The sequence below is a fragment of the Alternaria alternata genome (genome assembly GCF_001642055.1).
Source record: "Alternaria alternata strain SRC1lrK2f unplaced genomic scaffold CC77scaffold_13, whole genome shotgun sequence".
In the NCBI taxonomy this organism is placed as follows: domain Eukaryota; kingdom Fungi; phylum Ascomycota; class Dothideomycetes; order Pleosporales; family Pleosporaceae; genus Alternaria; species Alternaria alternata.
Genome location: NW_017306202.1, coordinates 540,241 through 558,712, shown reverse-complemented (window position 1 = coordinate 558,712; position 18,472 = coordinate 540,241). Strand labels below are relative to the sequence as shown.

Genomic DNA, 18,472 nt, shown 5'->3' with positions numbered 1-18,472 from the left:
TTCCTCGCAATTCTGGGTCATCCGACAGTCATGGGCAAGCTCGTGGCCGCTGGTCGATGTATGACGCAAACGGGTCCCCCTTGGAGCAACCAGAACTAGTAAATGTCGGTCCGGGCGGTTTCGCCCTTGATGTTAGTCAGGTTTTTGGGGCTTTGCACGAAAGATACGGATAATGACCCTTTTCCTTACCTGTTCCGAGTGTAATATAGTTGGAGAAAATCAAGCTATATCGCACAATATGTTTTGTCGGTTGTCATGATGATGCTGGTGATGACATGCGGACACAAGCTGTTGATTGAGCGTTAGTGGTGGTCACGCTATGAGTCTGTATGATTCTCTATACGTGGCACATGTGTGAAACGTTACGGCAAGGGTGAGGTTGTTCGGCAGTGAATGTAGCGGGGCATTGATGTCACGTGCACACGAGTAAGAGAGCTATGACATTGTCGTCGCGCTAAGAGCAACGCGAAAGAGGTACGTTCTGCTCGGTCTAGGTCCCACCAAAGACGTCAACAACACAGTACGGAAAGATTGCGACGCAACCTTGATAAGATCGCGCAACGTGGGGGAGAGCGGAAGTTGACCACAAGAGCTATAATGTTGCTCGAAGAGAAAGACCATGCTGAGTTCAAGGGCTGGTTACTACCGAAGCTCGAAAACATGTAAGCCAGAGCCAGCCATCGCTCCCACCGAAGTCGTTGCGCAGTCGCAAAATACTGACAAGAAGTGCAGTTCCGATGCTGAAGCTGGGGTTCTTGCCGACTATGTGGCCGCGCTCGTCACCGTTGATGATACAGATGCAAACGTTCAGCGTACTCTAGTCGAGTCGCTGGAGGATTTCCTAGGCAGAGAAAGTAAGCGCATGAGAAAGCCATGGCATGCCTCATAGCTGACAAGTGAAAGGCACCGAACCTTTCGCAAAAGATATCATTGCAGGACTCAAAGCCAAGAGCTACCTCCCAAAACCGAAAGCGAACGACGCGCAGCCATACCTCTCGTCCCAAGCCTTACAGTCAGAGCCAATACAGTCTATTGTTGGCAGTACGAACTTCGAATATGAACCACATCCGTCGAATGTGTCATCTGGAGCTCCTAGAGGTCCTGCCGCGACCAGAAATCTAAAGGCACCTCGCCACGTACCCGACCGACCGACCACGCAAGGCACACATCATGATGGCTCTAATCAGTCAAGGAAGCGCAAAGTGTTGGAAAGAGGTGATAGCCAGTCGCGAGAAGGCCAAGATCCACACTACAACCGCAGCGGTGGTGCGAATAATAGACCTTCGAAGCAGACCGCTCGCAGAGGCGGGAGAAGTGCTGGAAATGGAGAAGTGCGGTCACAGAACGCCTTCGGTGGCTACGGTGGTATGCCGAACTTTACCAACCTCCCACCCCCACCCCCAGGACCTTTGCCTTTCGATCCCTCAGACCCCATGGCTTTCTTTGCCATGGCAGCAGCTTTTGGCGCGAACCTGCCAGGCATGCCTCAGCTCCCTTTGCCCAACAGGCAAGATGGTGGCTCGAACCAAGTACGGCCAAAGACAAAGTGTGCTGATTACTTCGAAAGGGGCTTCTGCGCGCTGGGCAGCCTTTGTCCACACGAGCATAGCGACGCCGCAGTGACTGTTTCGCCTGACGAGATTCCCGAGTATGATCCAGAGCAGTCATTCCTTGCTGTCCAGCCGCAAGGGTTGTTTAGTAAACAAGCAGTTCCTAGTAGCCAGCGTCGTTCGACCAAGAATCGCAGACCGCGCTCATCGTTCTCCTTGCCAGGCTATTCCCATGATCGATCAAACACCACGCTTGTCGTCGAACAGATTCCACAAGAATACTTCAACGATGACAGTATACGGACCTACTTTTCAGAGTTTGGTGAGATTGCTAATATCGAGTTGCATCCTAAGAGGCGGTTGGCAGTCATTAAATTCGCCAACCGCCAGGCTGCTAATCAAGCCTACCATAGCCCCAAGGCCATGTTCGAGAACCGATTCGTCAAGGTTTACTGGTATGGCCCGGACACAGGGGAAAAACTGTCTCTTGAAAACAATGAAGATATTGACATGGAGGACCTGAAACACAAAGAAGAAGAAAGACTTGACTTGGAGGCTATTGCGATAAGACAAGCTGAAGCGCAGAAGGCATTCGAAGAGCGCCGTCGTAAGGCCCAGGAAGCAGATGCGAGAGCCGCAGAGATTGAGAGACAGCTGGAGGAGAAGAACAGAGAGATAGCAGAGATTAAGCGCCAACTTGCAGAACTATCAGGTGACCCATCGGACGAGTTCTCACAGACCCTTGCAACGCTTCAAGCAGAGGCTGCAGAACTGTTCGATCAGCATGGTCCCGATGAGCCCTCGCCCAGTGATCGCAGCCATGGTGCTTTCCGTGGAACTTATCGAGGTCGTGGATACTTCCCACCTCGGGCCAGAGGCTATGCACCTTATCGGGGCGCGTATCGTGGTCGTGCAGGTGGTTTCGCTGGTCGCGCTGCGAACAAGAAATTGGATAATAGGCCTAGGCGCCTAGCTGTCACGGGTATCAAGCCTGATTCACCGAGGGATGAATCTTTGAGACAGCATCTTCTTGTAAGTAGAGATTGTTCGTGTATACGTCTTCGTTTGCTAATGATATCTCTAGAACATCCCTGATTGTAGCATCGAACGTCACCCCGAGCAAACCGATGCCCTCATCCTAACCTTCAAAGAACGATATCAGGCTGAGGATTTTCTGGATCAGTCCCTCAGTATTCCTGACGTTGGTAAACTTGAGCTGGCATGGGTTCCTAACGACGCATTTGGTGGTCTCAAGTCTGTCACGACTACAACTGACGCTTCTGCAGCGAATTACGACGATGATGATGACTCTTCCGCTACCATCGGAGAGCAAGAAATCAAGGTTGAGGAAGATGAAGGTCATCAGATGGGTGGAGTGGACGCGGACATGGATGTTGCGGATGATGTGGATGAGTGGCTGTGAGTGATACCCTAGGTAGGTGCCATGCTCCAAAACGCCTTTGTAACGTCTTTCTTCTTCATTGTTATCACTATGCATTTTTGTGATGTTACGAGTTTTCGTGGACAAATTGCGAGGTGCCCTGGAGCGACCGTTGCTAGGCAACTTTCGAAAGTTCTTAACAATTTCGGGAAAGGCTTTTCGCATTTGTGCAATTTATTGATACACTGATATATCCATATAATGCATTATTTCCATGGTCTTGCACCACTTTGACGACGTCCATACTTTTGCTTCCCACCTCAATGCTGATATTACACTATTACCAACTCCGTCCCTCCCCTCCATTACGCCTTTCACCCTCCTCGGTCCCTCATGCCACGTGCCACTTCTTTCAAGCGTGTACTCACGACATAGCCTGCAACCTCTTTACTTCATCCCCCTGCACGCCACTGAACCAACCCACACGATCCTTGATGAACAGCTCACTCTGTGGTTTCAACTTGGTCTCTACTAGATTGAAATCATCCACCGTACCCAAGCGCAAGATGGAACAGCCTGGAAAGCCGCCGCCGACTCGGTACATGAGCGTACCGCAGGTTTTGCAAAAGTGATTCGCCATTGAGTGGCCTGAAGCTATCGTTGCAACTTGACTGTAAACGGAGAGGTTCTCCTGGCCGCGGAGGTGACGAAGATGACTGTGGTACGTCAGCTGGGCTGTTATTTTTCCACGATTCGGCCTGGGGAAGGACTTACCTATCCTTGACAGTAAAGTTAGAAGCAAACATACTCGCGGTAATCTTTCGACAGTCGGTGCAATTACACACAAACGTCGATACCAAGCCGGGTCCTTCGACTGGGAAAGCGAGTTGGACAGTGCCGCAATAACATGTCGCTGTTGCTTCCTCAGCGTTGGAGTACCCATCCTTTGCTTGGCCTGCGAGAGGGAAGTAAGGCACTGATTTATCGGAAGAGCGGACAGAAGACATGGCTATTGCTATAGGTAGTGTTGTTGCTATGGCTGGTAATGTTGGTGAAGAACCTCTAGGTTCATACGTCCCAGTGATTGTTGAAGTTCGTGTAGATGGCTGCGTGGAACAAGCTTGTGTGTAGTATGATGTCGCTGATAAACTTAGTGCCGGACCAGAGGAGTGTCGCGCGTGTGTTAGTAGAGGGGGCGTTGTCGTTGCCGAGGTAGTCGCAACTGATGTTGTTGGTGAATCGCCCCAAGTAGCAAAATCTTGTATGTTACTTCCTCGGGCCAGGAACATGGAACTTGCTTTCTTCCTTAGAGATGAGTTGGAAGGCGGCGTGGAAAGTTCCTTCCGTTGCTCTGTCACCAGAAGTGTCGATGAACTCTTCGCTTTTCGTATCGGTGATGGCGACGGAGGTGGGCTGTCGGTCCCAGGAATATGTAAATCGGGATTCAAGCGCTGGGCTATCTGCTTGATGAACTTCATGATTGCTGACCTCCCCTTATCTCCTTATAACCGCCCCTTCCCGCCGTCTCTCGAGTTCTGTTGCACAAAGATTTGTAAGGTGAGGATTACAAATTCGCGGTTGCTGTTCTTGTTGGTCGGTCAGATACGCAGGTCGTCTCTCCCACGTTCAGCTTGCTAGCTGACTGGTTGTTGTTGTTGTTGTGTTGCTCTGTCAGCTAGGTACATGTCATTTCGTCATCGATGTTATTACAACAAACGGCGGTAAATCCGACTCCGCATCATTACACACTGCAAATCCACATGTTAGTGACCGAGAACCCCTGGTTCTGTACGATGATGAAAAGGGATCCGTTGATGGGACTTGTTTTGGTCTCTCAGCCAGGAAAAACAATTATGGCGCGCGCCGCGTGCGTTCGTTGGGACGACTTCACGCTTTGTCCTGTTGATCGGCGGGGTTAGCGGCTTTTGTTCGTTCCTGGCGTCATGCAGGGATGCATGCTACGGATTATGGGGATTTCGGGGATTTGGTAAGCAGTATCAGCTATGAGCGTTGGCCACGTTTCGTGAATGTTGAGTATCAAGGCGCTACTCGATACTGCATCAGGGTAATTCTGGTGTGCACCCTTATTTCGTTAGACGACATCGGAATCCCCATAAGAATCCGATGATCTTCACATGCGAAACCTCGATTTCGATGAGCCTTCTGAGTGCCTGAACGAGCCGGTGCACGTGTCCTCTTGTGCTCTTTTCTTACTTCCAATACTCACTCCATGATCTCGCTCTGCCTCGCTCCTTCGACTCCATGGAACCAATTCACCCTATCCTTAACAAACACCTCCCGCCTGGGTTTCAGTACTCCCTCCATCAGACTCAGATCGTCCACCGTACCTGTCAGAGTCAGCCTGCGCCTGTTCAACTCACACGATGATAAGACTTACCCAATCTCAATAGACTGATATCTGGATGTGATTCACTGAGCCTATACATGAGGGACCCACATGTATCGCAAAAGCAGTTCGTCATGGCTTGCCCAGAGCTGATAGTCTGGGACTGCGAGAACTTCTTAAGATTCTCCTCTCCGCGGATGTACTTGACAGCGGAAGATGCCACAATGAATGCGGATGTAAACGCTGAAGCTGTGATCTTTCGGCAGTCAGTGCAATGGCAGACGAAGACATCTGTAAGACCTGGAGCAGTGGTTGGCTGGAGCATCTGTTAGTTGTCCGAGTGGTAAAAACCAATTACCGGGAGGAATATGTAGGCTCGTGGTTTCCTCTGTTTTGTTGTAATGGAGCTCGAAATGTTGACTTACGAAGGCTAATTGTACAGCTCCGCAATAACAAGTAGCCGTTGCTTCACCATCTCTAGAATAACCATCTTGTTTTAGACTGTTGTTCGAGATGTTGGGCTGTTTCTTATCGTAGGCGGACATGATTGTGGTTTTCCTTGTCGCTTTGCCGGAATAATTCGCGTTATGCAGAAAGAAAATAAGAAGATGATGATATGATAGAACGGAAACACAAACATTTGCAATGATATTTAAGCCGATTCAGCGTGGTCAAACTCATGTTTAATCGGGTGGATTTACGTGTTGATGTTTCCGGAGTGAGAGCATCTCCGACCCTCCTCTTTTTCACTCCGCGGACTCCGCCAACTATCACGCACTAGGAGCAGCCCGATTTCCGTGACACTCTAAACCCTCTATCAGAACCCCATCGGCGGACATCAGTACTATGACATCCTCTGCTAGGTAGAAGGCCCGCAGCAATAGCTGCAACTTGCTGTGTCTTGATTAGTAGTACTTTAGTCGAAACAACCTCGGACGAATCAACACGGATGGTCGATGTGAGTTTCGAAACGTCTGGCTTGTATGCTTCTAGTCTGATGTAAGGATTAATTCATGTTGGTTTCTATGCTTCGAATGATAGAAAGAGAAGCGTCGCAGTATTGAATTAGTAGGGCGTTCTAGAGTGGAGCGGACTCGACCGCCTGATTGAAACAACGATGTTGTTACACATGGTGCCAAGCGGCGTAGCAGTCGGATCATCATACCAACAAGATCATCGTAACTGCTTTATATGCTCTAAGATCCATAATCTTGCTCATCATAGCTTGCTCTGCTTTCCCTGCCCCAGGACAACTACCAACTTGCCAAATTGACTAGCGCTCTTCATATCATCAAACAGCGTCTCAATCTTGTCAATATCCAGACCCTGCACACTTCGGCTGACAACAGGCCTCATCTTCTTCTCCTTCACGAACTGTACCATATCGGCGAATTCTTTCCGTGAGCCCATGGTAGAGCCACGGACTTCGATGTTGCGCAACACAGCGGACATGAGGAAATCCATCTTGGGGGAGACGGTCATGCCGTAAATAGAGATGATGCCGCCAACCTGTTGCAATGTTAGATGATAGCCTGAGAAAAGGCGGGCGGGGAAGAGAACGAACCTTGAGTATTTTACTACCCACTTTGACCACGTCGCCTCCCGCGCCATCGACAATGGCATCGAGATATTGTCGGTCCTTGGGCAGCATAGCCTGCAGTTTCTTGTCCCAGTCCTTCTCCTTGTAGATTACACCACCCTTGGCACCCAGCTTGACCGCCTTGTCAATCTTCTCCTGGTTTCCGCTGGTCACGTACACGTTGCAGCCCTGTGCCACGGCGAATAGCAGAACCATGAGCGCGACACCGCCTCCAATGCCTGTAACCAGGATATTTCGCCCTGCAACTGCATTTCCGCTCTTGACCCAGAATGCGCGCCAGGCTGTGAGACCAGTCAGAGGAAGCGCTGCGGCCTCCTCGTCACTGAGGTGCTCGGGACACTCTTCTAGTTCGCCTGCGTCTAGCACACACACGTCTTGTAATGTACCTGCAGGGTTGCTCTTGGTGCCACCCATTATCGCATATCCCTTTGGATGTTCTGGGCCCTCGAGGCTGTCCTTCCAGCCTGTGCCGGGGTTCAGGAGCACGCGCTTGTTCAGCCATGATTTCGCGGAGGATGACGTGCCGGTCGAGCTAACGATGCCGACACCGTCTGCGAGAAGGGGGACGCCGAAGGTTGTGCCGGGGTAGAGGTGCTGGCGGATGAATAGGTCGCGATGGTTCAACGCGGCGCCTGTGATGGTTATGACGGCCTGGGTGATGATCGTTAGCTTGCGCACAACGGACGGCATGTCTCAAGTCCACCTACATCGTTGTCTTTTGGCTTTGGCTCGGGAACAGTTATCTTCTCGAGAGGGTAATAGACTTGTCCTGGCTTGCCTTCGACCTGTCTGATCACAATGGCTGAAGGCATGGCTGCAGAGCTAAATCGAATCTAGTTAAAGTAACACGCGTGAGGTATTATGACAGCGCGAGCAGGCTAAGGTGGATTCCCGGTTAGATATATGCAACCTTTATGGGAGGAGAGATCGCTCGAATGGCTATTCATGATTGTCGTGCTCGGTTGCATGACGAAAGACCGTCTGGACCGAGGTCGCGTTCGGAGCTGTGGACATGCTTATCGATCGATGCGGGGAACGCGCAGGACGGACATAACTCGGTCTTCACATATCATACATTGTTTTTTTGGGCACTCATTCGAGCTACATCACATTCCATTATCGACATTTCGTGCATACTTGGTAGAAAGTCGCAGTACCATATGTTGACCATTACTCGGGCTGCACGTCTTCGCTCACGGCCGCCACCTGAATGAGGGATGTCTCCAATCGAGATCCTCAATTTCTCCCTCTGATTTGCCAGCCAATTCCTGATCAACATCAATGCTTTCGCGCTGCTTGTTGCTTCTGTTCATCCAGAGCAAGAGGAGAGTGCTCGATATCAAAATCGTACTGCTGGTCGCCAGATTAAGCCCATTACCGATAGGGTAGTTGGGAGCATCTGTGGGTAAGAAGCTCCAGGTCGAAATCAAACCGCCTATGTTGCCAAACATGACAACGGTACCTGATTTTAAAGTCAGAATTCATACTGCTTGTAATTCGCGAGTTGAAGTACTTACCGATAGCGGATGCTCGCGCGGTATCAGATACAACGTTAGCCGAGCCTTGCGCGTTACAGAGAGCACCAAACGAGAATGCTCCAGACGCAATTAAGAAGGTAGCTCCGTATCGAACCATTGCTTCGGTGCTGGCCAAGAACATGATGTATCCGATCATCATGAGTGGAGCTCCTAGAATGAAGAAGATCGTGCGCCTGTCGTATCTCCAACTGAGGAAGGGTAGGAGGACCGTGAAGAAGGCACCTACGACATATGGTGGAACGGTGTGGAGCTGCTGCGAGACAACTGAATCTCGAGGGTATATCGTCCTGACGATGGTAGGCGCGAAGAAAGCAAGACCCTGCACCGTGATATTGTCGAGCAGGAAAATGAAAGAGGTCGTCAGTACTACAGGGTTGAAGATACCACGAAGCGTCTTCTTCGTATCTAGTTTGTCCAGCACCTCGTTCTGGCCAACACGCTCAGACTTGACACGAGCAATGGCCAGATCTTTTTCCGCTTGAGTCAGCCAGCGCGCAGTCTCCGGGCGATCCGTCAGCGTTACGAAAGAGATAAGTGCCAGACAGCAGGTGACTATGCCCTCAATCGCGAAAATCATCCTCCAGCGTGTAAGGGAGCCGAAGGAGTCGAGTGTGAGAATCGCTGATGCCAATAATCCTCCAAAAGCACCTGCTAGAGGAGCCATGACGATGTATAGCGACAGTCTGAAAGCAAGCTCAGAGCGCCTGTACCAACGGGACATATAGTATGCGATACCTGGTAGCATACCAGCTTCGAAGATACCCAGAAGGAAGCGAACTCCACAAATCGCACTGATATCATGGACAAAAGCCGTGCCAATCGATGCAATGCCGAAGCATAGTGAGATGATGGGAATGAACCATCCAGGACCTATCCATTTACAGCAGATGTTGGAAGGAATCTCGAAAATAATGTAGCTGATGTAAAAGATAGAGAGGACGGTGTTGTAATCATAGCCAGTGAGTCCGAGATCCTTTTCGAGACCAGCTAGGCGAGCGTTTCCGATGTTGGCACGATCGATGAAACAAAATAGGTAGAGGAGGGCCACGGTCGGAATGATGTACAGATCAATCTTCAGCCTGAGACGCGACTCAGCCTTCTTATCGAACTCCATCAGGGCATGTCCGTAGCTGTGCAATTGTTAGATGAGAGACGCGTAAAGGTGAGGGCGAAATCACATGTCTGTGGCAGCATGACCGTGTCCTGCAATCTGGTGCGCGTCCTCATTCTTGAGATCTTCATGATGGCTGGGCGTGTACTTTTCGGCGGAATAATCCGTCTGCGCTTGAGCCATGGCGGAGTGATAATGGGATCAAAAAAAGAAAGACAACCTTCGCAACAATGGCAAGTCGTAACGCCGCACCTTGGCTTTATACTCCACACTCTTCGGTGGATTCCCCTTCACACCGGACCGCACCTGGGCCCGGCCAGTGTCCTTGTCAGCGCGTACTTTGATGGAGCGCGTGTGCGCCAAGTGTGATGGCTGTCGTAACTAGCACCCAAAACGGAGACGCGCCAGATGCACGGTCACATAAATCTCCACTCGGCGTGGAGGCGGACCTACCCCGGACTCCACGATGATCGGCGACCGCATCTATCTGGAGGCGAACAGCCGTAGCGATTACTCCACATGCCGTCGGTTGTCAGGTTCGGTATCTGGTCGTGTTTAGCTGAAGATTTGGTACAGAGCTGAGTCCAGCTGCATCACCAGGCGAAGACTTTATCCTACCCCGCGACGCCACGACGCTTGGTATTCGGAGGGATCGGAAACTACGACATGTCAAGTTGTTGATAGGCTGATAGTCTATGGCTTGTTCAATATCCATGCGGAGACAAGGGGTGTATCTTGTTTGCGCATATGTAAGTTAAGCGGTCCAGCGAAGAACATGGTCTTCGCTAAATTTTGGAGTGCTTGTGGAAAAGCTTTCATCCGTTGAGTTAGTGTATTCGGCCCTAGTCACGTTAATGATAAGAATCGATGATATTTATTTGTAGAGGACGAAGAAAAGCTTCATTCTACGTTGTTGTCTACAAAGACTGGCAGAGCCTTAACACGACGAGGTAGCCATCTTCTGATGTAGTAGAACGACACAGAAAAGGTGCCACAATATCTAGATTCTAGTTCGAACTTGGATGTAAGTGTCTGTTACACTTTTGAAACTGACGTTCAATAATCAACCGGCGACTCCGAATTAGATACCGTGTGCTATAGATCCTGTGCTTCTACAGTCAATACGCTTCGGCATCAAAGTTGGCGCCGCTGCCAGCGCATCGAAGGTAGGTACGATAACGCTACCCAGCCACACCAAGTCAGATGTTTCTACAATATTTGTTTCAGATAGCGGTGCCCCTCATATCAAAATGTCATACTCTGTTAACCCAAGGCAAAGCATGTCTCGCCTTCCAACGATGCAGGGATACCTCACGAAAGCTTGACATGTCGTCAAGAGCTGGTATAGGAAACAGATGATGAACTGGAGATCCCAAGCGCTCTGGACAAGCAAGCCTATTCCTTTTCCATCAGTCCCTGGTCTATTCTTGAGTGTCAGCTCATCTCACCGTCTATGTTAAAGGGAGCCAAGTGTACATCTTGCCATTCTTACGCAGTGAGAATGAAGCGGGATGTAACATTCCATGCTTGAGGCCCCTGTGGTGCGCTACAACGTTGCGCTCTGCTGATGTTGTCCTTGTTCTTCGAAGTGATAGTAACGTAGATGCCGTAACTCATCAGCCTACAAACACACACACTCGAAAGCTTCCCAGCATGCTAACAAAGTGGCTCTCTGCATGGAATGGACGCATAGCAGACCGGATCGTCGCGATAGTTTGTTTGGATCTTGAGTCAAGTTCATTGTGAGGATGATGGAGTAGGTATCAGCCCACGCGCATGTGATGACACGGTAAGTAGGAAGATGAGTATTTTTCTTTTTTTAAGAATTCACACATAGATAGCTATCATTCCGAAGATATCATCGTAACCCTTCTACTCCATAGTCACTGGAGCTCTGTTCGTATGATGCTGTCTCTCCTTCTCTGACATATTGTCGATGACATTTTCTACTCTCCTTTCAGCAGCCAACAACTTCTCCATTTCATCCTCTTCGAACTCCAACATCTGCTGCGTAAGAGCATGGAACCCCGCCGTCCCATTTTCCATTTCCAGGAATTTGCCTGCTGCGCTGTATACCAGCTGTCCGTGACGCCTCTTATCAGCCATCAACAGCGCTACAGAACGAGCGACAACATCTGCCGACTGCACAATGGATTCGCCTAGAGCAGCAACAATAGTGCGAGGCACAATAGCTGTGTCGGTCCAAGACGGGGCGATGGCGTTGATACGAATCGGGAGTTTGGGGTGGAGTTGGGGTTGCAGAGCACGTACAAGCCCGAGAACAGCGTGCTTGGCTGAGGCTTAATGTGTGTTAGTCCCTAGACTTGATGTTACTTGGTAAGACGTACTATAATCCTCAACCGGGAATCGTTGGAAGCTTGATCCTGAAGCTGTTATGACGATACTTCCACCATTCGGGTTCTTCTGAATGTAATGTATGGCTAACTTCACTGTGTATATCACGCCGATCAAGTTGATGTTGATTGTGTCTAGCATCGGTGCAAGCAGGTCGCCGTTTTCGTCGACGCTATCGTCCAGCAAGGTCGTTGACTTTCCAATTCCTGCATTTGCAAAAACTTGGTCAATCTTCCCGTATTCCTTTTCTGTCGCTCTGAAAACATCGAGTTGCTCTTTCCAAGACGAGACATCAGCCTTCAAGAAAGGGACGGATGATGCCTCGGGCTCAGGTAGCGGATTGACGTCGCATGCAAAAACTTTGCCTCCGTGCTTGATAATCCTTCGAAGTGTTGCAAGCCCAATTCCCGAAGATGCCCCTGTTGTACATCAGTAGGCTGTAAGGAACGTCTGAACATGGTGTTCTACCTGTAATCACAGCCACTTGACCTTTCAACTCATCAAGTTGGCTGTCTGAGATGGTAAAGCTCGTCATTGTGGTGACTCAGGTAGTGGATTTGAAAAAATGATTGTTAGTACACTTGCAAGAGTGATGCCTGGACCCGAAACAGGTAGAGGTATTGGATGTAGACAAGCAAGCAGTGTCTTGTAGAGGCTGGATTAGACTGCCAGAAAAGAAGCAAAAGCAATTTGATGAACCTTGAAACGTTGAGCGTAAATCGGCTGCGGCGCAAGTCTTATAGCATAGCGCAGATGGAGAGTCGCCTGAGCAGACAACTACGCCGTACCACAAGCTCGGGACGTAAGGAGTGCCCCGCATTAACGTACGACTCCGCCGGACCACCATATTGTTCGGGTAACTGTATCACTGCGGCCAAGATGCATAGAGATAGAACCAAAGACTATGTACCTGGCGTTTTGTAGGGTTTCCTATTGGCTAATATGCTTACGCCTATTCGTGTCAGGTTGCTAGCTTCAGGTTGTGTCCAGGATAGCGGACTCTCTGCTATGCTTACCTAGCAGAGGAGCAACGAGTACTTAGTAAGGACGTACGGCTTGACAAGGAAGACGATGCTGCTCTCGCTGGAGTTGACAGTCGGGACAGGTTCTGTTCCAATGCAGCATCAAAAGCAGTCTGCTCAACTCGACGGTCCATAGTGGTGCCCTTTCGCTCCTCTGTATTCTTGCTCCGTAGTCGACGGTCGAAAATCAACCCGTCGCTATCTGTACAAGTATCGCGTGCGCAGGCTGCCGCTGCAGTGGGGTATAAGTCCAGCTTCAAGCACCTCCGCCTCCTCCTCTTCCGCGACCGCGTCCTCGGCCCCTCATGCCTCTGCCCCCACCACGGTCGCCTCGGTGGTCTCCACGTCCATGCATGCCACCTCCTCGGCCGCCGCGATTCGCTTGGTCCTTGGTTTGCTGTTCCTTTACGACGTCGACGATCTCGTCCGGCACTCGGAGGTACTTTATCTGGAAACCGTCAGCAAAGCATACCAGAGAAGGAGATTGGAAACTGACTGTGCTACCGCGAACATAGATCTCTGGTAACCTCATGAACTTGTCGCCGTCGGCACTCGTCTGCACGACCTCTTTTAACGTCAGGTTCATCCATGTGTCGCAGTTGACAAGCAGCCCGTTCAGAGTTTCGCCGCTCTTCAGCTCCACCAGCATAGGATGGCCCGTCGCGGCCGTCAAAAGGCCCAATGGAAGCTAAGTCGGGAGTCAACTAAGAAGTGGCAGTTGTTGGTGAGCTGGGTGACGTACCATATTGTCGCGCTATGAGTTTTCGCGATTGTGCCCGGCACGTAACCCAAGTAGTCTGGCGCAAGGGAGATGTCGCGACGCTGCTGAAGATATTCCTAGTAGTGAGTGGGAACAAGGGCGGAATACGTAGTTGGCTTAGTGAACATGATCTCCCTCGTTGCATCGCAGGCCGCGAAAGCTTGGACCATAAACTCTTGGCGGAGCAGCCCTACGAATTACTATCCACTTCGGCAGCATCTCGATACATCCAGATGCGCGCATGTTGCATAGCACTGGTAGAGCTGGTAAACCACTGAGCAGTCCATCGTCTTCGAGCCAGCCCAGATACCTCAAATGTGATACCACGCTCACATGAACACGGCCATCACCAGATGGCCGCACAGGGTTCTGGCAATCATGGCATTCATCACGACCACAACCACAATCACATACACTACACGATACGCACTTTTGCATGCTCACTCTAACTTGCCGTATCCCCGTGTTTCATCACGCTCCATCATGCATAGCGCTGCCAGCTGAATCGTGAGCGGACGTCTAAGCCACGCTCACGCTGACGGCAGCCACTAGCAGCTCCGCGCCCTCGTCCTCCAAAACGCCCTTCGACTGGTGCCTGATCCTCGAACCTTTGGGAACATCTGTCCCATAACCCGCCAAACTTCGCTCTCTTTGCGGGCCGGCGTTCTCGTGCGCTGTTCGAAATTTTGCTTTGTTGAAATCGTGTTCCTCGTTCTTTTCGATATGCGTTCCTTCAAGTCCAAAGTGCTGGCAGCGTGCGCGTGGGCGGCACCTGCATTCTCCGCCGTCATACCTCAACACGAACGTCAAGTTACTCGCCCGGACGGAAACCTCTTGCAGCTAGGTCCGCATTCTTCTTATACCATTCCATATTTGCCATCCCTAGGCAGCTACTGAACTTTGCTAGACCTTCAACAAAACTACGCGCAAGCTACCTTCAGTGTCCCCTGCACTGGATGTCTTGGCCACGATCACACGGGCCAGGATGACGAGTCTTTGGTAAGGCCACCTTCAGGCACCTAAATACCATCCCACCTGCTCACTTTTTTAGATCTTGAGCTTCGCAAGTCATGCCCAGGATCAAGCTTGTGGTTCTTCCAACATTACTCTAAACGGAGTTTATCTTCCCCAAGAGTGGAACGGTGACTTCGCATCTGGCTCCGGATCCTACCAAGGCCTCACCGATCTCACACAGAATGAATGGTTTCTGCAGCGCGATTTGGATCTCGAATGGGAGACGGCTTGTCTTCACGCCACTGAGGAAACGGAAGCTGCCCAGGTAGTGACGGTCAACATCAAGGCCATCGACGGCAAGGCCATCGACAGACCTTCCGGTTTTACAATCTCCTTCAAGCAGCAAACATCACCCCCTTCCCTACTCAGACTTGAGGCTATTCCCAACCCCTCAGCGAGCAACAAGGACGTAGCTGAATCCTGGCGTGAACCCCCTCAATCTCTGCGTCTCGCCCTGTCCACCACCAACCAAACTTCCAAAGGAGAGGACAAGGCCCAGTCACTTGAAGACAAAATCCGCGAGTTGAAAGCCCTTGAGATAGAACTTGAGGCAATTCAGTCTCTCATCGCCGAAAAGAAGAAGCAGATTCATTCGCACTTTCGGCAAGAAGCGCAGGAATTGTCGCACGAGTTGAGTGAATGTGACGGTATCTCGTGCATCGTCAAGACTATTGCCCACAAAGCTCACGGCGCTTGGAAAATTGTGTCTTTTCACTTCAAGCCCGGCCACCAATCGAAAGACATGGGTAGTTCTGAGGAAATGTTTGCGCAAGCACATGGTCATGCTGCACAGGTAGCACAGATGTCTGGAGACCACCTGAAGGTTGGATCGCCAACGCCCCACGTATACGAGGCGAAAGCGGTATGTGATCCCTTGCTCTGCCCTGTTGGAGACGAATAGCAAGTGGTTGATACTGATGTTGCATAGAATGAACTTCCACCCCGGCCATCCAAGACATCTCCCTACCTTCTCGCTCTCGAGATCACTCTGGGTGTTCTGTGCTGTGGCTGCCTCGTCGCCGTAATCCGGCACAAGTGTAGCAGCCTGAGAACAAGGACTGAGCGCGCCGCCGCTCGAGAAGAACGCCTCAACGCTCGCGCTTATCGCCGGGCAGCTCGACAACACGCATGGCGCAGCTGGTGGCGCGGCAACTGGGCTCGACGAGACAACCAGCGTATCGCGGACTACGAGGAGAAACGCGCGCTGATCTCAGAACAGGAGAGTGTGCTGGAGGACGCGATGCAGGAAGAGATTAGGCAGTTGAGGGCCGCGCATGACGTGGTGAATGATCTCGTAAGAGATGCTGAAGAAGGACGGGCCATCAATCGCACACCCTGCGATTGTCAACGCCAACAGTCGCGGGCACCATACTCGCCCCTCTCCACAGCATCGACCTACCCACCTACCTCATTACCCGAGATTCCCTCTAGGCCGCTTTCCCGAACAGAGAGCCTACCAAGCTATCGCTCAGGCACGCCCACAGAGCCCCCGAGTTACGATTCGGATCTCGAGGCGTCAGACGTCGTAGCCAACGGCTTCAGGCACTACGCGACTGCGTCTACCACGTCCGAACGAAGCTCGCATTGGACACCTGACAGCAGTGTCGTTGATGTAAGCCCCAGGCCGAGCGCGGAAACGCTCAGGTACCCAGTGAGCATATTGACCCTTGACGAAGAGTCTGATGCTGATTGAGGATGTAAATCCTCATAAACGCAAATGCACACCAACCCGTCTTTGGCAATTCATACCCGGTACCTACCAAATGGAAGTTTTGATCCTGTCGGCAGACATATTTCCTTGGTCTGCGCAGGAGATTGCACTTGCTGCACACTCATGCCCGCGTCGCAAGTAGATGCAGCAAGCAGCTCTTGGTGTTTCTCCTGTCAAATGTTCCTTGACTTGGAGACGATTTCCCTGCTTTGGCATTTTTCCACGCAACTTAAGCGCTTTGTCGGTTCGGCGTAAGGATTGGCCTACAGTAAGCATAGTTTTTGGTAACATTACCAGCTTCGTTTTGAAGCGATGTTGACGCAAAGCTTTTGTCGCGATCAACGGGTGGTCAGAGGACATCACCCACTAATATCTTCACGTCCTCATGTATAATACTAGGCCTATAGGCTCAGGGGGGATATATACAATCAGGGAGCGTTTTTCACGGTCAAAGTAGCAGCTACATGCGTAAGATTTGCATCACTAGCAAACTCAGTAATATCAATCCATTGGAACAAACACAATCTCCATGCTTGATATCGCAATATAAAAAATGGCGGTTATGTTATACAATTGTAATTCAGCTCCGCTCTGAGCGGCCTATCTACATAATGTACAAGTACGTTCCCCACAATCGCCCGCTTTACCGGTTCCGCAGGTACCAGTTGAACGCCAACTGACCTGTCTCAATGTGGAACGGCGTCGGTACCTCAGCCAAACCCGGTCTGGCGACCGGGTGTCTCAGGTACACAGCAGCGCAGATGTTCTGGTTGACCTCGAGATACCGCGGGATAAAGGCAAACGCGCTCATGTAGTCCCTAGGCCGCCATGGCGTCGCGTAAGGCGCTTGAGCATCCCGCCTGTTCCACGCCGATGTGTGTTCAGTTTCTAGTCTGAGTTTCTCGAAGGCGGAGCGGAGACGCGCTTGGTCTTCTTCTGAGATGAGGGGTTCGGCGATAGACGCGTCTTTAGGAGAGGACGATGTAAGGGCAGCGGAGCGCTCGGCGATTTGGTGTTTGAGGAATTCGAATTGTGTGTCGAGTGTGGAGATGGTCTCTGGGTTTGCGGTGCGCCATAGACTTATTGCTTTCTTAACGCTCTGGCGGAAAGCTCGGAACTTTTGCTTGTCTTTGGCTTTGACGTCTTCGGCAAGGACACCGTCAACTTGCTCCATCAAGTCCTGTAGCTGCTTCTTCAGCTCGGTGGGTGTGGGTTCTTCGCGTGTGGACGAGGAGATGACGATGTCGTCATCTTTCTGTTGCTTAGGCGTCTGTCCACCACTTTGCTCGCGGGCTTCGGCACGGGCGGCGGCCTTTTCTTTAGCGATACGACGTGCAGTCGATGAGCGTTCTTTTGGGGCACCAGTTGCGAACATGACGGAGGAGGGCTCGACTTGGAACATGTCGCCTGGGTTGAGTGCGTAACCGGGGTAGACCATCTGCATGCGAGTTAGCTGCGAGGACATTCAACATACGGAAAATGACGCACCTTCTTGCCATTGACCTTGACTAAGCCGTGGACAACGAATTGCCTGGCCTGTCGGACACTGCTTGCGAACAGCGCCCGGAAGATGGCTGTGTCCAATCTCCTCTCCAATGGGTAGTATGCCATTTGCATGTATGGTGTCATTGGTGGTGTCCTCGCCTTGTCCGGCGAATCTGCACCCATTCCTCGTCCAGCCGCCTGTTCTGAACCATCGTGCCGGGCAAGATATCTATGGTCCATGGCCACTACCGCTGGCAGGTTCCGCTTGAACATGTGCTTCCACTTCTTCTCTCGTATGTGTTCGCCATGGTATGCTCTTGTAGATGCCTTGGCCGTCCATTTTTGCTGGAAATACGTTCGACTGACGACGTTTGGAGCCTTAAGTTGTGATAGAGCGTATAATGACCATCGTGACCAGTTCTGGCGGACGTTCTGCAGCCTGTCAGCTCGCCACTCTATCCGGCTTCAACGATAGCAATCATACCAGCTTCTTCAGCGAATGGAACCTCGGCTTCTTCCTCGGCATGGTGAAGGCGGATCAAGAATTGGTGATATTGTTACAATAGCGGCCCACGCGGCGAGCGTAAATCTGGACAGT

At 51.1% G+C, this 18,472-nt stretch overlaps 9 protein-coding genes across 9 annotated transcripts; 2 read left to right on the top strand and 7 right to left on the bottom strand.

Moving 5' to 3' along the window:
• Window positions 1-597: 597 nt before the first annotated feature.
• Window positions 598-2,973, top strand: CC77DRAFT_938382 (hypothetical protein; the record flags this gene model as incomplete). Its single annotated transcript, XM_018534607.1, has 4 exons — window positions 598-662; window positions 733-854; window positions 904-2,582; window positions 2,635-2,973. 4 exons carry the CDS (start codon window positions 598-600, stop codon window positions 2,971-2,973), a joined length of 2,205 nt encoding a protein of 734 aa, XP_018384799.1.
• Window positions 2,974-3,355: 382 nt separating this feature from the next.
• On the bottom strand, window positions 3,356-3,938 carry CC77DRAFT_937893 (hypothetical protein; the record flags this gene model as incomplete). The annotated part of the gene is made up of 2 exons (XM_018534577.1): window positions 3,356-3,647; window positions 3,706-3,938. 2 exons carry the CDS (start codon window positions 3,936-3,938, stop codon window positions 3,356-3,358), a joined length of 525 nt encoding a protein of 174 aa, XP_018384798.1.
• Window positions 3,939-5,154: 1,216 nt separating this feature from the next.
• On the bottom strand, window positions 5,155-5,823 carry CC77DRAFT_1009865 (hypothetical protein; the record flags this gene model as incomplete). Its single annotated transcript, XM_018523615.1, has 3 exons — window positions 5,155-5,279; window positions 5,330-5,594; window positions 5,704-5,823. 3 exons carry the CDS (start codon window positions 5,821-5,823, stop codon window positions 5,155-5,157), a joined length of 510 nt encoding a protein of 169 aa, XP_018384797.1.
• Window positions 5,824-6,496: 673 nt separating this feature from the next.
• Window positions 6,497-7,690, bottom strand: CC77DRAFT_938183 (NAD(P)-binding protein; the record flags this gene model as incomplete). Its single annotated transcript, XM_018534593.1, has 3 exons — window positions 6,497-6,787; window positions 6,843-7,529; window positions 7,586-7,690. The coding sequence occupies 3 exons, from the start codon at window positions 7,688-7,690 to the stop codon at window positions 6,497-6,499; spliced, it is 1,083 nt and encodes a 360-aa protein (XP_018384796.1).
• A 381-nt stretch (window positions 7,691-8,071) lies between these two features.
• Window positions 8,072-9,710, bottom strand: CC77DRAFT_937971 (MFS transporter; the record flags this gene model as incomplete). Its single annotated transcript, XM_018534582.1, has 3 exons — window positions 8,072-8,340; window positions 8,396-9,546; window positions 9,595-9,710. The coding sequence occupies 3 exons, from the start codon at window positions 9,708-9,710 to the stop codon at window positions 8,072-8,074; spliced, it is 1,536 nt and encodes a 511-aa protein (XP_018384795.1).
• A 1,591-nt stretch (window positions 9,711-11,301) lies between these two features.
• On the bottom strand, window positions 11,302-12,620 carry CC77DRAFT_162771 (NAD(P)-binding protein). Its single transcript, XM_018530360.1, has 3 exons — window positions 12,351-12,620; window positions 11,876-12,301; window positions 11,302-11,821 (listed from the first exon to the last, which is right to left on the bottom strand). Exons 1-3 carry the CDS (start codon window positions 12,415-12,417, stop codon window positions 11,400-11,402), a joined length of 915 nt encoding a protein of 304 aa, XP_018384794.1. The 5' UTR covers window positions 12,418-12,620; the 3' UTR covers window positions 11,302-11,399.
• Window positions 12,621-12,706: 86 nt separating this feature from the next.
• Window positions 12,707-13,776, bottom strand: CC77DRAFT_1021501 (Sm-like ribonucleo protein). The gene is made up of 3 exons (XM_018525281.1): window positions 13,647-13,776; window positions 13,401-13,592; window positions 12,707-13,352 (listed from the first exon to the last, which is right to left on the bottom strand). The coding sequence occupies exons 1-3, from the start codon at window positions 13,647-13,649 to the stop codon at window positions 13,161-13,163; spliced, it is 387 nt and encodes a 128-aa protein (XP_018384793.1). The 5' UTR covers window positions 13,650-13,776; the 3' UTR covers window positions 12,707-13,160.
• Window positions 13,777-13,916: 140 nt separating this feature from the next.
• CC77DRAFT_965455 (hypothetical protein) lies at window positions 13,917-16,837 on the top strand. Its single transcript, XM_018535714.1, has 4 exons — window positions 13,917-14,508; window positions 14,572-14,663; window positions 14,716-15,540; window positions 15,607-16,837. Exons 1-4 carry the CDS (start codon window positions 14,388-14,390, stop codon window positions 16,369-16,371), a joined length of 1,803 nt encoding a protein of 600 aa, XP_018384792.1. The 5' UTR covers window positions 13,917-14,387; the 3' UTR covers window positions 16,372-16,837.
• Window positions 16,838-16,944: 107 nt separating this feature from the next.
• On the bottom strand, window positions 16,945-18,407 carry CC77DRAFT_965454 (alpha-L RNA-binding motif-containing protein). The gene is made up of 3 exons (XM_018535713.1): window positions 18,359-18,407; window positions 17,878-18,306; window positions 16,945-17,827 (listed from the first exon to the last, which is right to left on the bottom strand). The coding sequence occupies exons 1-3, from the start codon at window positions 18,398-18,400 to the stop codon at window positions 17,033-17,035; spliced, it is 1,266 nt and encodes a 421-aa protein (XP_018384791.1). The 5' UTR covers window positions 18,401-18,407; the 3' UTR covers window positions 16,945-17,032.
• Window positions 18,408-18,472: the final 65 nt, after the last annotated feature.

What these genes read in the sequence shown, in the direction of transcription:
- CC77DRAFT_1021501 (XM_018525281.1), bottom strand. An exon ending in TCTATGTTCGCGGTAGCACA is followed by an intron (nt 13,353 to 13,400) that starts GTCAGTTTCCAA and finishes GACGGTTTCCAG; the next exon opens with ATAAAGTACCTCCGAGTGCC.
- CC77DRAFT_162771 (XM_018530360.1), bottom strand. Translation starts at nt 12,417, where the DNA reads ATGACGAGCTTTACCATCTCAGACAGCCAACTTGATGAGTTGAAAGGT. An exon ending in TCAAGTGGCTGTGATTACAG is followed by an intron (nt 12,302 to 12,350) that starts GTAGAACACCAT and finishes GATGTACAACAG; the next exon opens with GGGCATCTTCGGGAATTGGG. An exon ending in ATTCCCGGTTGAGGATTATA is followed by an intron (nt 11,822 to 11,875) that starts GTACGTCTTACC and finishes ATTAAGCCTCAG; the next exon opens with CCAAGCACGCTGTTCTCGGG.
- CC77DRAFT_965455 (XM_018535714.1), top strand. Translation starts at nt 14,388, where the DNA reads ATGCGTTCCTTCAAGTCCAAAGTGCTGGCAGCGTGCGCGTGGGCGGCA. An exon ending in GCCAGGATGACGAGTCTTTG is followed by an intron (nt 14,664 to 14,715) that starts GTAAGGCCACCT and finishes TCACTTTTTTAG; the next exon opens with ATCTTGAGCTTCGCAAGTCA. An exon ending in ACGTATACGAGGCGAAAGCG is followed by an intron (nt 15,541 to 15,606) that starts GTATGTGATCCC and finishes GATGTTGCATAG; the next exon opens with AATGAACTTCCACCCCGGCC.
- CC77DRAFT_965454 (XM_018535713.1), bottom strand. Translation starts at nt 18,400, where the DNA reads ATGCCGAGGAAGAAGCCGAGGTTCCATTCGCTGAAGAAGCTG. An exon ending in TCCATTCGCTGAAGAAGCTG is followed by an intron (nt 18,307 to 18,358) that starts GTATGATTGCTA and finishes GACAGGCTGCAG; the next exon opens with AACGTCCGCCAGAACTGGTC. An exon ending in TCAAGGTCAATGGCAAGAAG is followed by an intron (nt 17,828 to 17,877) that starts GTGCGTCATTTT and finishes ACTCGCATGCAG; the next exon opens with ATGGTCTACCCCGGTTACGC.